Below are 15,951 nucleotides of genomic sequence, written 5' to 3'. Positions count from 1 at the left end.
ACAGTATATATTTGTTTTCTTTCTTTGTAATTTTAAATATTACATAACATCTTTTTCGATTACAGTTTGGTTGCTGTCTCATGGAAACTTTATTTAGAGAGTTATTTAAAAAAAAATTATAAAACCTCATGTTACTTCACACATGTTAAAATCTCTTGTTATAAGCCGTCAACCTAAAACTTATCTAAAGCGAGATAACTATGACACATCTCAAATATATAATACAGACACAGTTATCTCTCCTTGGCGTCCTCTCCGTGGACTAACGTGCTCAGCGATGACGACACGTCCCCAGCGATGATTAGCTGTTGACCCCTTATCCTTATTTTGCTTAACTAACATTTAAACAAGTTCAAGTGTAAGATAAAGATTTGAGTGAATACGTCGCACACATTGCAATCGATATAGTGACCACGGAGCCGAAAGTGACAATAATGGCCGATCTTGTAAGACCCGACCTACAGAACTATTCTCCAGCGTCAAATCTGTCTTTAAATGAAGAAATTCGGAAAAGATTAGCTGCAGGAGAAACCATATACCACTTTGCTTTCGGTCAGTCACCATTTCCTGTCATTGAAACAGCTGTTGAGGCCCTGAAGGAGTACGCAGGAGAAAATGCTTATTTGCCAGTTGCAGGTAAAATTGATTTTTATATTTTTATTAGACGTGTTAGGAAAGTCAATACGATTTTGACGCTGATGTTAAATACCAATACCACTACAGGCTATTGTGGGGACCATCTCAAAAAGCCCAGGTAGTCATCCATTAAGGTTACCTGTATGGGTTTGTTTGATAATTCTGAGATGATTTTTATACAACTAGATAATACATTTTTGTAACAATTTACACCGAGGAGGATCCAGCACAAAACAACACGATAATTATTAATATTATCATAAAATTGCCTTGATTAGTAATAATGATCGAATACGTTTAAGATCGTTGTTCCCCCATTTCTTACTATGTTGATGAACGACTACAAGAAAAATCTGCAAAGTGATCAAAATAAATGAATAAAAAAAACACTGTAATCAAATCACATCCGAATCCGATGTTTACTCTACGTCAATCTTTGTTCAAAATGGTCGCTTATTTGAAATTTATTTAAGATATACCTTTCAAAGCATTTATACGGGATCTTGCTCCTTTTTTTCTTTTTTTTTTTTTTTTTTGGGGGGGGGGGGGGGGGGAGGGGGGCATACGGTGACCTCTAGCGGCAAAAATTTGCGTCATTTGGTAGATAGTTGCCTACTTTGGCAATCATACCACATCTCCTTAGTTTACATCATTTTCCAGTTTAGAGAAATGTGTAGCTTAAAATTCTAATAAAAAACCTAGAAATTTGTGTACTTGACAATTAAAAACAAGAATGTGTCCAGAGTACACGGATGCCCCACTCGCACTATCATTTTCTATGTTCAGTGGACCGTGAAATTGGGGTCAAAACTCTAATTTTGCATTAAAATTAGAAAGATCATATCATAGGGAACATGTGTACTAAGTTTCAAGTTGATTGGACTTCAACTTCATCAAAAACTACCTTGACCAAAAACTTTAACCTGAAGCGGGACAGACGGACGTACGGACGGACGAACGAACGAACGGACGAACGAACGAACGAACGAACGAACGAACGAACGAACGGACGCACTGACAGAAAAACATAATGCCTTTCTACTATCGTAGGTGGGGCATAAAATAAAGGAATGAAACAAAAGCTATTTCAATTTGATAATCTTTATCTTTTTATTCTATCTAGAAAGGTCACTCTGGCAATTTAATGTAATGCTAAAAGCGACAATACCTAAAACAAAACCCGTTAAAATGTGTGAATTAATTATTCTTATTCACATTTTAACTGACATTTTCTTTCAATTAACTTTTGTCAGTTAGTTTTTCGGACAGAAGAGGTTATAGCATGTTAAATTTACGTTTCGGTGAAGGGTCGGAATTTTTTTTTCTTGGTAACACAGCTTCCTCCACCAAAAAAACAGAATACCACGATTAAATTGAGATATTGTTGAAAATGGCTTTCATGAAGAAGTTAATTTTATTATCTTTGGGTCTGAAGGATATTTTGATAATGGAATATTCGTTTTCACCTCTTGCAAAGCCTGCTAAATTATATGTCGGGCAATTTTTTTTTCGAATTCCATCATTTTGTTCTACCTAATATTCACTATACTCTCCGCTTTCTAAATTGGACCGTATATAGTGATGGTTGGATGGGTCCATCCGTCCATTCTTTTTTCCTTCTGTATTGCATTCATACCGGAGATAGTAGTAAGCAATACGAATCAATTACGGCTCGTGGAAAGTGGTTTTTTAAAACGATGCTCAGCAAGACAACCTTACATATTCTACTCATATTACTTAATGTATATATTTGCACTTGTGGCCGTAAAATCCGCCATTTCCATTCTTGACCCTTACATATTTTTTTTAAAGTTTTGTTTTGCACTCCCAAATCAAACAAATACAAATGAATGTATGAAGATCTACGTAAGGTCAATGCACTTCTTAAAAAAATTGGAGTCGACGTTAAAGCTAAACTATTATACAACTCAGGGATACCTTTCAATGCAATTGCACTTTGAGAAAGTCCACACTTAAATCTTGTATCGGTATTGGTATTTAACATCAGCGCAGTATTTAAATCCCTTTCCTAACACGTCTATTAAAAACTTATGTGATGAAATTTTCTTTCTTACATTGAGGCGCATAATTTTAGCCGGTATATACATTACTTGCCTTATTGCATATTTAATGAGTATGTCGCTTCTATTATTAGAATATTATTCTCGTTATCAAAAGTACTTAAAGGGGCAGTTAGCTGTCAAACTCATGTTCACCGATTTGACTCAAATTCTCATATTTGATTTATAACCATGTAAAACATTTATCCAAATTATAAAAAGTCTAAAATAAACAAATTACAGGGCATCGATAAAATGTAGCTTCGTTTCGTATGTATTTTAGTCTTGACGCCATCTAATTAACTATAGAGTTGACGAATACCTCCGATGGTCATATAAGCGATATAAACATAAATATACTAAGATATAAATAGAAAGTGAACTCGTGTTACTGTATTTTTCTAGGTCTGTTTAATTTCATATTATAGATTAAAAATATATGTTAATCATCGTTTTTACCTGTGTAAGAATGATTTTTTTGTGGATCGAATCAGTAAATCAAATGATTTACCTTTGTTTCACTTTCAATGTTGACATTCTTTTCCTTTAAATAACTTAACATGCACAATGCATGCGTTATCCATCTCTAGCTAAGGGGTTAAATTGAAGTTCACATGAATACGGATTCAATGAGGTCGAATTATTCACTTGCAAGTGAATAATTCATCATCAATGTTTCTTAGCTTATTTTGACCAAATTGAACCATACTGGCTGCTAAAAGCGAATTATTATTTCACTTTTTCACTTTCATTAATGATTGAACAAAAAAAAATCATACTTTAGATTTTTTATATATCTCGTAGCTAGTGCTCCTTTAAAACTAACAATTGGCAAATGTTTTTTCTATATACGCATGTGTATTCTTTTTCTTCTTCCAGGTAAGGAACCGGATTCAAAATTGAATGTTATTGGATCCGCGCGAAAACTTTACGCAGTGTCGGGCAACACAAAAAGTTCTCTCTTGGCTATTTACAAATTACATTTAAAACGTTCGCAATATTATACAATTAAAAATTATGTACAACTGGTGTTTCCTACTTCCTTTCAGAGCATGCCTTAAGGGCAGCTCTGAATCCCTCAACGGTGTTGGCCGATGAAACTGATGTTGGTAAGTTGTTCCAATCCCTGATGGTCCTCGGGAAGAAAGATTGGCCGTAGGCGTCTGTACTTGTTCTTTCTTGGTAGAAGCGGTTTTTACCTCTGGTCCGGTTATCATTTGGGGTTAAATATTGGTGACGGTCTATAAGATCATGCTGGATCTTGAATAGCATGCATAGTCTGTTTGTTTTCCTCCGTTCTTCTAAGCTTTCCCATTTTAGATTTTTGACCATATTTGTGACACAGCCAGGTGTTCGGTCTGTGTAGTTGTTATTCACAAATCGTGCTGCTCTTTTCTGTACCTGTTCAATTGCCTTGATTTTATGTTGGGTTGTTGGGTCCCATACTGTGCATGCATATTCCACTGCAGGTCTTACCATGGATACATATGCAGCTGCCTTTACAGGTTTTGTACAGCCTTTGAGATTTCTACGTATAAATCCCAACGTTCTATTACCTTTGCCTACTGTATTGTCTATGTGTTTGTCCCAGGTTAGGTTGTTGCTGGTGGTTACTCCAAGATATTTGCTCGCTTCCACTGTGTCTAGAGTATGACCGTGTAGTTGGTATGATGTTTGTATCACTGGTCGATTTTTTGGTGATATTCTAATGACAAGGCATTTTTTGCCATTGAAACTCATCTGCCATTTGTTTTCCCAGTCTTCCAATGCTGATAATAAGTCTTTCTGGAGAAATTCACTGTCTGCTTGGTTGGTGATGGTACGAAAGAGAAGGCTGTCATCCGCGAATAATTTGGTTTCTGATGTATATGCTGTTTCTGGCATGTCGTTAATGTAGGCCAGGAACAGTAATGGACCAAGGACTGTGCCTTTGGGTACACCAGAGAGTACTGGTACTTGTGTGGAGACGGCTCCCTCAAGTATTACGCTCTGCTTTCTGTTATGTAGGAAAGAGCGAATCCATTTGTTGGTTTTGGGGTTGACGCCATAGTATGCCAGCTTGTGTAGTAGGCGGTGATGTGGTACCTTGTCAAATGCTTTTGCAAAGTCTAGCAGGATGATGTCTACTTGGCTGCTGCTTTTTAATTTTGATGCAATGTCGTTGATGGTTATGATGAGTTGGGATTCACATGATCGTCTTTTGCGGAATCCGTGTTGTGCATCAGTTAGTATTTTATTTTTGTCAAAGTGGTCCATGATGTTGCTATGTACAATATGTTCTAAGACTTTACATGTGATGGAAGTTAGAGATACTGGTCTGTAATTAGATGCTAAGTGCCTTTCGTCTTTTTTGAAAAGTGGAACTACATGGGCATCTCTCCAATCTTGCGGGACTTCGCCAGTGTTCAGTGATGCTTGGTATAGGTCTGTGAGTATAGGAGCAAGTTGTTCTGCTACTGCTTTAAGTATAAAGGATGGTATTGAGTCAGGACCAGTAGCTTTGTGAGGTTTCAGGTTTTTTAACAATTTGTGGACTCCGTTGGTGCTAATTTTTATGTCCTTCATGGTGGAGTATGGACTTCTTCCTTTATCTGGGAAGTTATTTAGGTTTTCTTTGGTAAATACTGACTGGAATTGGTCGTTTAGAATGTCAGCTTTGCTCTTGTTGTCACTTTGCAGAAATCCCATTTTGTTTTTTAACGGTGCCACTCCTGTCCATTCTTGACCTTTGCTCTTGGTGTAAGACCAGAATTTCTTTGCGTTATCTTTATAGTCGGAGCTGACTTCTTCCATATATTTCTTGTTGGCTTGCCGGACTTCCCACTGAATTTCTTGTTGTAGTCTTTTATACCTATCCTTGTCTCTTTTCTTTTTAGTTTTCCTAGCCTTCTTGTGTGCTTTTTGTTTTTGGTTAATTTTGCGTCTAATGGTTGTATTAATCAATGGATGAGTGTTTCTTCCTTGAGTCATTTTTGGTGGTACTCTTTTCTCTATGCTGGTTTGTACAGCTGTTTTGAATGCCTGCCATAATGACTCAACGCTTCTATCTTTGATATTTTTGAAAGTAGTTATGAAGTTTTGTAGGTCTTCCTTTATTTTATGTATTTCAGCTTTTTTCCATAGGAATATTTTTCTTCTGACTGGTTTAGGTTTAAGTGGTTTGCAAGCCATATCTAGGACGATGTCATGGTCGCTGTTTCCTATTGATGGTAATGGTTTGCATCTTAATTTAAATGATGGATGAGAGGTAAGCAATAAATCTAAGGTGTTCTCTTTGCGTGTTGGAAAGTCCACAATTTGTTCTAGCCCGTTGTCCGCTACAAGTTCTAAGAAAGCCTGGTTGGTTCTGGTAGGATACTGTCGATGTTCTATAGTTTGTTCCGCCCAGTTAATATCTGGTAAGTTGAAATCACCACCAATAAGGAATATATCTTTTTGATGTTTTGCTCTGATGTTATTTATTTCTTCTTTCATTTTATTCGATAGGTGTCGTCTGTTTTATCAGGTGGTCGATAAAATGCGCCTATAAGTATTTTCTTTTTTTCCTTCTAAGTTAATAGTGCCAGTCAGTAGTTCTATATCTGTGCTTTTTATGATGTTACCCAGCTGTAATGTTTGTTTAGCTGCTATCATTACCCCTCCGTGGGAGTCTTTTGGGCGATCTCGGCGTTCCGTGTCATAGTGGAAGTAGTCTGGTATGATCTCACTTGATTTGATGTTTGGATCAAGCCATGTTTCCGTGCCTATTATTACGTCTGGCTCAGTTGACTCGATAATTGCTTCAAGTAGTTTACCCTTTTTTCTGAGACTTTGAAAATTGATGTTTAATATTCTTAACTGCTTTTTAATGGCTGGCTTGGTTTTAGTTGGTTTTGGTGATGATGTCATGATCGGTATATCTGTGCTGAAAGATGTTGTGTTGAATGATGGTGAATTAATGCTTGATCCTGATGTTGATGGTATTGATGCTTCTGATATACTGTCTGCCATTAATGGATTGGTTGATATATTTAGTGTTGAGTGCTTGCTGTCATCTCCATTTGGTAAAAGATATATTTTTGTTGAAGAATTGTTTGGTTTGCAGCAAGATGGGCAAGTCCATGTGTCTTCGCTTTTGCCTAGGTTGCTGTATTCCGATGTTGACATACTAATGCAGTTTCTGTGTGTCCACTTGTCGCAGTCGTCACAAGCTATGGATTCTATTTTACATGCTTTTTGGCATATCGTGCATTGTAATAGTAAATGGTTTTTTTTTTTTTCTATATACGCATGTATTTAGTTAATATATGGTGAATTGGTAAAACACATATTTATTTGAAATGTCTTTGGTGTAGACGGTAATAATTTGTTAAAAATGAACTACAAAGAAGAAAAAATTATACGATTGTTAAAATTGTACCCAGTAACCGAGTACTTGTGAACTGAATAGCCAACTCTTAGTTACCATTACATATACAGCTTATCAGCTTTTTTATACCATATACACTGCATTTTACCTATCTGTGTCTTTTGTACAAAAGTCAATATTTTTATCACGTTTGGGTTTATTACGTTTGTTTAAAATGTCCTTGTCGTTAATCGGATACACATATTGAATTAAACACAGATATCAGATTGAATACAGGCTTAAGAAATAGTTATCAACTGGTATCCATAAGAAAGTAAATACGCGTAAAAATTTGTGTGATCACATGTGGAAGTAAGAATCAGTTACTAACATATACTGTACGCATATGAAATAAAATGCTGTTTTGCCGGCGTAAACACATGATAAAAAATAAATAATACAAAACAACGTGTCAAGAAATAACAGTATTTACCAAAAAAAATTGACCATGCAACAAACCACACCATCCACAAAAGAAACACCGGACTGCTCCGGAAAAAAAAAGACGTAAAATCACATGGTCCAAATATAAAAATAAGATGTGTTACATGATTGCCAATGAGACAACACTCCACCAGACACCAAAATACATAGAAGTTAATAACTATAGGTCACCGTTCGGCCTTCAACAATGAGCGAAACTCATACCGCATAAAAGACCCCGAAATGACATTTATTAAAACAATTCATAGAGAAAACTAGTGGCCTAATTAATGTATAATACATTAAACGGAAAACAAATAAGATATACAGCAACAAACGACAGGCTTCTGATTTTGGACTGGTACATATAAATGTGGCGGGGTTAAACATGTTTGAAGATGCCAACCCTCTCCTGACCTGGAACAGTGATGTGCACAGTACAATATAAGAACAAACTATAAATATCAGTTGAAAAGGGCTTAACTCATCAGATCAATACAAAGCATATATAAACACAAACAAAAACACAAAAGACACAAAGTACAGACCTGAGAGTACTCGCAGTTACTGAAAGCTAGTTTAAAGCCAATAACAACTGATTAAAAATCATGTGTCTTAGACTAAAATAGATCTATTAATCAGTACACATCTTACATCCAATAGATTTAGTGTATAATAAAGACGTCATTAACATTCGGAGAAGAACACGACCTTGTATCGACATATTGTAGCCTGTTTTGGTACATATAAATAAAGTTACGGTAAAGTTCAAAACGGACTTCAAATGGGCCCAGTAATCCTTTATTCTTATGTCATTAATAACTGTCCATTTTGTGGAAGCATGAAAAACGATAATGACCTGCACGTTTTATGATTTTAATTTCAGGAACATTGGAACTTCGGCAATCGATAGCGAAATTCCATAAACACTTCGAAGATTTAGATATCGATCCAGACACTATTATAGTAGCCCCTGGTAGTAAAGAACTTATATTTCTCCTGTTACAGATTTTTAATGGAGGTAGGATAGTGATTAAAAGTTGAATTTTGTAATTTGTATCAACAAATTTAGTTTATTATGCAATGGAACGACTACTAGTATTTCACTTTAAAAGTGGAGAATGGACTATTTTTCAGACGGAATACTTTTTCCCTCTCTCCCAAAGTACAAATCGGAGAAGTGTTTTTATATTGCGACAATCCGATTTAAAAAAAAAGATGGCAACGGTACTGTTATTCCTATTTAAATGCAATACTCTAAAAATAAAAAAAAATAAACATTTGTAACATCCCGGAAATGTCTATTATATAAAGTATCATTGAGATGTGTTATGAGTGACAATTACACAACTGTCCAAATGACGTGGCTATAATCATCTATATAGGAAACCAACCGTATGACCTTCAGCAATAGGCAACACCACACCGTATAGTCAGCTATAGTCAGCTAGTAATGGCCCCGGGATGGCAAAATGTCGGAAACAATTCAAACGAGAAAACCAACGGCCCGATTTGTTACAAAACATTTAACGAGAGACAGTAACCAACGACAACCACTGAATTACCAGGCTCCTGATATGCACATTAATAGTTTGTCAAGATAAGCTAAATTCTGAGCGCTCAAACCTCCCCAACCATTGGACAGCGTTGTAACAGCACAACCTAAGAACAAAGTGTTAAAATCAGTTGGAAATGGCTTAATCTAACAGATCAATTAACATAAAAACCAAAGACAAAAGCAATTTCAAGCTAGTTCAAAGCCAATTACACAACTAACAAAGAAATAATTTTATCCAAGACTAAAGTATCAATCAGTACACATTCAATGAATTAAGTGTAAAGACGCCATAAGCTGTATGAGAAAAGCATGACTTTATCATCCATCTAAATTGTAACTGAAGAGATTGAAGTGACTGTCATCATGAAGGATGACACTATTTTTGCAGCTCTCTTTCTTTTAAATAATTCATTTCATTTGTCACATTCATTCCTAACAACGGGAACACTTTTAAAATAAAGTAAAAATTACAATTTGTATCGAATCAAGAGATCACGCTGAAGAATTTATATGAAGAAGACTCTTTTATTATTTTATTGTTCAAATACCAAATAAAAAAGGCAAATCTAGTAAATTGTATTATTGATTACGCAAGACGTAGTTTAAGTTAGTATTAAATTTTTGTAACCAGTATAAATGTTCAACCTTAAATTTAAGATATTTATGCAGAATGCATTTTTAGATACTAAAAACATACAAAACAAAAACCAATCTAATTAAAATTAAATCTCCGCACTCGCTCACAAAAGAACAATATCGATCTTCACATTCATCATTAGCCATTTTAATGTTAATGCAATCATAGAATCCTAAAAAAGTAAAATAACAAAAATACCGAACTCCGAGGAAAATTCAAAACGGAAAGTCCCCAACCAAACGGCAAAATCAAAAGCTCAAACATATCAGACAAATGGATAACAACTGTCATATTCCTGACTTTGTACAGGCATTTTCTAATGTAGAAAATGGTGGATTAAACCTGGTTTTATAGCTAGCTAAACCTCTCACTTGTATGACAGTCGCATTAAATGCCATTATATTGACTATGATGTGTGAACAAAACAAACAGACATAATAGGTAAAAATGTCAAATATAGGGGTACAAAAGTCAACATTGTGTTATAATCTTAATCGCTATGAAAACAAACAAATATGTAACAAATAAACACAAAAAGGCATATAGACAAAGCAAAATAAGCAAAAATGAAAGACAAGAATACAAAAATTTACCATAGCACAATAACACAACGACGGGATGTATAAGTACCGAGCCACGTCAAATGAATAACACCAAAAATAGACTAAACAGTAAAAGTAATATTCAAAAAGACAAATAAAAGAATACTATAACACGTTATTAAGATGATAAACAACGTCAGTACCCAGAATCTATACTCCAAGACCATCGTGTATTATTTGTGAAGTTGATACGGAATATTTATCATCAAAGTCTTGGTACCTTCCGATGAACTTATTTTAGAAAAAGGACGAGACGTTCTTTGACATACCCCTGGTTCATCAACTTTCTGCTCAGACACTGGTGACGTTTTACAAAGTCTGAGTAGCAGCTGCAAGCTCTTGAATACCGAATAAGTTGGGAAATGTATATCCCATATGCAGGTGTAGTTGGTATATTGCTACTAAGGTGGGGGAAATAGATAACTTCAAAATTAAAATCGTCTCGTTTGTCATAGATTCTGGTACTGAGATGACCGTGTATGTCAAATTCGAGGTATAAGTCTAAAAATGAGGCGGAGGAAGCCGTGTCTGTTGTTTCTTTAATTTCTAGTTCTGGGGGATATATTAATGGAACCCAATCAGAAAATTTGGATTGTTAATGGAAAGAACATCATCAATATATCTGAATGTGAAATTAAATTACCTGGCTTCTTTGATCTTCTTGTTTTTGACAACTGTCTGAAGGAACTCCGACTTATATGAAAATAAGAAGAGGTCGGCAAGGAGAGGCGCACAGTTCGTCCCATAGGAATGACGACAATTTGTTAAAAAAGTCTACCTCCAAATTCAACAAATATGTTGTCAATAAGAAACTCCAGCATACTGAGCACTTGTTCCTCTGTGTAGCATGTTTTACCTTTTTGTTCACTATTAACAAAATATGCCGTATGGTATCCCAAAGTAATAAATTTATAGTGTATGCTACCATTTTTATGTTGAAAAGCATTGAGGATTATTTCTTTCAGACGATTTTTCAATTTCACATGGGGAATGGTGGTATACAGAATTGAAAAATCAAAAGTTTTCAGAAAAAGATCGAGATTTAAAATTATCCAGAAGTTCTTTCGAGTTTTTTAGAATCCACATATGGTTAATACCACTACACGAATAAACAGTTTCACGATATTTCTGAAGACCCTCTTTCACTGCGGACAGAATTTTTGTTAATCTAATGGACAATTCTTTAGTCGAACATGCAGATGAGCCAGCAATGTACCGTTGTTTGTACGGAATTTTGTGAAGCTTAGGTATCCAATACAAACAAGGTAAGTCCTCCGATTTGCTGTTCAATGTAATGTTCATTGAAGCCATGAAGGACTTATGATTCGCCAAAATCTCATCCTTGTCAAATGATATGTTTTTGTATGTGGAATTACCTGAGTGCTCATTTATTCCTAATTCTTTTACAAGACACTCGTAGTAGTACGATTTACATACAAAGACAATATTATTTGAAGCTTTGTCCGCAGGAACAACAACATACTTATCGTGAAGAGATAATAGACATTTCACAGCCTCTTTGTCTCTGAAAACGGACTTTGGTTGATCATTCACACAGTTTTTCAACTTATGAATGCGAGGTTTTATCAGAGACCTGATTGTTTTGACCCATTCTGACAAAGTGTCCAGTTCAACTTCTTCTCGTTTAGTCCATGCTCTGGCGTAGTCCTCAATGGATTCCATAATTATTTTGAAGTTATGGTTCCAATTGATGTGTTGGGGTTCTCTAAACTTAGGACCATGAGATATCACCTTTCGAAGATGTTCATGTTGAATAATGTTTAGATCCCCAGTAATAACAATGGTCAGAGGGGCTGTAAATATAAGGCGAGAGGGAACAGTCACATGTCAGTGGTTTTTTTTAGGTATTGTTCTAAATCAATGTCCTGCAATGCTTGTTTATTGTTAAATACTTTGGGTGCAATGGTTTTGGTGTATCTGTAGGATACAATAGGAACAGACTGATTTTGAAAATAAAGTGGAATTTTAGATGTTACCTCCTTGTGATGTAGAACGTTGCTGATGTTGATTGTATCAATTCCTCTATTTGTAAACTGAACAGGAAGGAATTTCTAAAAAAGATTTTATATTTATAGACGTATTGATAATATCACCATCTTGGACAACATACCATCCCCAAGCAAGACTGTCTCACCATAAACCAATCATTGTTAACACAACACTAGACAAAGAATGGAAGATAACACCAGAGGATATCGAAAAGGTATCAATAGAAACTATAATCATGTGTAGATAAATATAATATCTTTATAAAATATGAAACACCGTACATTATTTTGTATATTCGATTTTAAGAATAATTTACCCAGATACATGTAGCCTGGTGTAGACTTTTTTTTTTGTTTTTTTTTTTGTAAATTGTAAATAAATTATATATCAGTTAATACTACATGTATATGTATAACACCCATACAGATATACAAATACAAAGGCTTTCTTTCAAAGTAAAATTAATACATTTCCACTATATACAACACAAGCTTTACTAAGCGATTACACCGATAGAAAGTTTTAATCTGTATTACTTCCCTAACAAATGATAACATAATAATCTATAAGATAATATATTTACAAGTCGTATAGTAGTTTGGATGTAAGAAGCATTTAAAGTAATCATATTTGAATTTTCATCACGTTAATCTCATTATTTTAGAAATGCCGCCTATAATTTAACACATGAAATTTTGAATTTTTTAGTCTCCGAAAAACTTAAATATTTAAAATCTTTAGAGCTATTTTCCTAATGCTTGTTGTTTAAAAGTTTGGTTGCTTGCTTGCTTAGTTTGTATAAATGTTTGCTCAAGCATTGTAATTAAGATTGACATCTGCAATCAATAGATAGGCGGGGCTTCAGCTTGTTTACATTATACTTAACATCCATTAACATTATACATTATACATTATGTCAATCTTAATTACAATGCTTGAGCAAACATTTATACAAACAAAGGAAGCAAGCCAATCAAACCTTTAAACAACAAGCATTAGGAAAGTAGCTATAAAAGAAAAATAGTATGCAAGGCTGAAGGGTGATCTAGATTACTCTGCATTAACTATCATGCGAATTTTTCATTAAAATATTGACTTCGCTTCTCATGTTAATCGTTAAAGTGTTATGTCAGGAAATCGTTAAAGTGTTATGTCAGGAAATCGTTAAAGTGTTATGTCAGGAAATCGTTAAAGTGATATATCAGGAAATCGTTAAAGTGATATGTCAAGATCGTTAAAGTGTTATGTCACATAGGCGGATCCAGGGGGGGGGGGGGGGGGGCTGTGTGGCCCGCCCCCCCCCCCCCCCCCTTTTCGTGGGAAAATTTGGTTGATTATATAGGGAATCACTGGAGCGTGACTGGAGCGCCCCCCCCCCCCCCCCCTTAGGTCAGTCAGCGGGCCCCCCCTTACAAAAAGTTCTGGATCCGCCACTGTGTCAGGAAATCGTTAAAGTGTTATGTCAGGAAAAGAAACAATCTGATTGAAATACAGATCCTGTGTCCACGCTTCGCTTTTTACAAAACATTTCTGATAAAATACCGCAGATAATAGAAAGAAATCCTAAATATTATAAATTCTAATGTTAACATTACAGTATAGAAGACACTGCATCGAGTGTAATACGACATTTCAACTTTCAAGATGGTAATTTTGTTTTAAATTTAAACAGCGAGGCTTGCCTAGTTCTCTTATGATCTTTAGACGATTTGTAGGCACAAGTCATCTTTTATTTTACCAATCTGCAAAAACACCGGCCGTGTTTTCATTTGCGACGTCATTGTAGCGAAATCTAAGAAAATGCAAGAATATTTGACGTTATTAAATAAATACTGACCACGAACAAGTGACACCTAGCGAACAAAACGTTGATTGTAAAGAAAATATAACTCTTTGGGGAAAGTATTAACCACCTAAGAGTCAGACAATGTTGTTGCACAAAAAGATTCAAAATTAAACAAGCATTTATTTTGTCCCAATGTGTTGAGTGTTTTTTATCTGGTTAATGTCTCCTTTAAACTTAATACACAGTTAAACGACAGACAGTTTAACTTGTGATCGTCTACTTAACTGTATATTCTCTGCATTTTTAGGTCGTTAGAGAGAATGAAATTCACAAAAATAGAATAATCATAATGAACAATCCAGATAATCCATGTAAGTCAACATCTTAGTAGATTACACATTTTTGAGATAATCCATGTAAGTCAACATCTTAGTAGATTACACATCTTTTGAGATAATCCATGTAAGTCAACATCTTAATAGATTACACATCTTTTGAGATAATCCTTGTAAGTCAACATCTTAATAGATTAAACATCTTTTGAGATAATCCATGTAAGTCAACATCTTAGTAGATTACACATCTTTTGAGATAATCCATGTAAGTCAACATCTTAATAGATTACACATCTTTTGAGATAATCCTTATAAGTTAACATCTTAATAGATAACACATCTTTTGAAATAATCCATGTAAGTCAACATCTTAGTAGATTACACATCTTTTGTTAACTTTGAACCTAATAGCAACCAACCGATTTTACGGACGCCCATTTATAACCTCCCAAAAATATATATTTGAATTTGAAATCACGAATTTAAATCGTTATCACAAATTGAAGAATTCGTTATAACAGAATAAATTTGTGATAACGAATTTCCGGAATAAGGTTTTTGTAAATCGTAATTACGAATTAAATTCATAATTACATTTTTTTTTGTAATTCGTGATAACGGATTAAAATCGTAGTAATGAATTTTATAAATCGTGGTAAAGAATTGTATTAATTGTTATAACGGATTGAATTCGTTATCACGAGTTCGTAGAGAATAGTAATCACATTTTTTTTTGTAAATCGTGATAATGGATTAAAATCGTACAAACGAATTTTATGAATCGTGATAACGAATTGTATAAATCGTTATAACGAATTGATTTTGTTATAACAAATTCGTACAAATAATTATCACGATTTCAATCATTAATCACGAATTCGTAGAAAAGGTTATAACGAATTTAATCCGTGATCACGAATTACAAAAATCTGTGATAACGAATTTAATCAGTAATCAAGAATTACAAAAAAAAACTGTGATAACAAATTACACACATTTGTGAGAACTAATTTAATCCGTGATAACGAATTATACAAATTGTTATCACGTTTTTAATCCGTTATCACAAATTATAAAAAATGTTATATAGATATAATAAGATGTGGTATGAGTGCCAATGAGACAACTCTCCATCCAAGTCACAATTTGTAAAAGTAAACCATTATAGGTCAAAGTACGGCCTTCAACACGGAACCTTGGCTCACACCGAACAGCAAGATAGATATATAAAGGGCCCCAAAATTGACTAGTGTTAAACCATTCAAACAGGAAAACCAACGGTCTAATCTATATAAAAAACGAGAAACGAGTAACACTTATGAACTACATCAACAAACGACAACCACTGAACATCAGGTTCCTGACTAAGGACAGGTGCAAACAAATGCAGCGGGTTTAAACGTTTTAATAGGCACCAACCTTCACCCTACCTGAAACAATAGTGTAACATCACAACATAGAAAGACACACTATAAAATATCAATTGAAATGGCTCAACTCAATCAAAAGACATATTA

The 15,951-nt window shown here is 34.5% G+C and overlaps 1 protein-coding gene across 1 annotated transcript in view; it reads left to right on the top strand.

Annotated features, from left to right (window-relative positions):
• Positions 1–235: 235 nt before the first annotated feature.
• The window catches only part of LOC127730850 (aspartate aminotransferase-like), a 37,562-nt gene continuing 21,846 nt past the window's right edge, over positions 236–15,951 (top strand). Inside the window, exons 1-4 of the mRNA XM_052239454.1 lie at positions 236–636; positions 8,393–8,527; positions 12,400–12,527; positions 14,407–14,470. Of these exons, the coding sequence (XP_052095414.1) occupies positions 435–636; positions 8,393–8,527; positions 12,400–12,527; positions 14,407–14,470 (529 nt within the window). The 5' untranslated portion in view covers positions 236–434. The remainder of the gene's footprint in view (positions 637–8,392; positions 8,528–12,399; positions 12,528–14,406; positions 14,471–15,951) is intronic.

This window comes from Mytilus californianus, unplaced genomic scaffold, assembly GCF_021869535.1.
Source record: "Mytilus californianus isolate M0D057914Y unplaced genomic scaffold, xbMytCali1.0.p SCAF_2, whole genome shotgun sequence".
NCBI classification, from domain to species: domain Eukaryota; kingdom Metazoa; phylum Mollusca; class Bivalvia; order Mytilida; family Mytilidae; genus Mytilus; species Mytilus californianus.
Note: the sequence above shows the minus strand (reverse complement) of the source record. Positions and strands in the feature narration are given on the sequence as shown.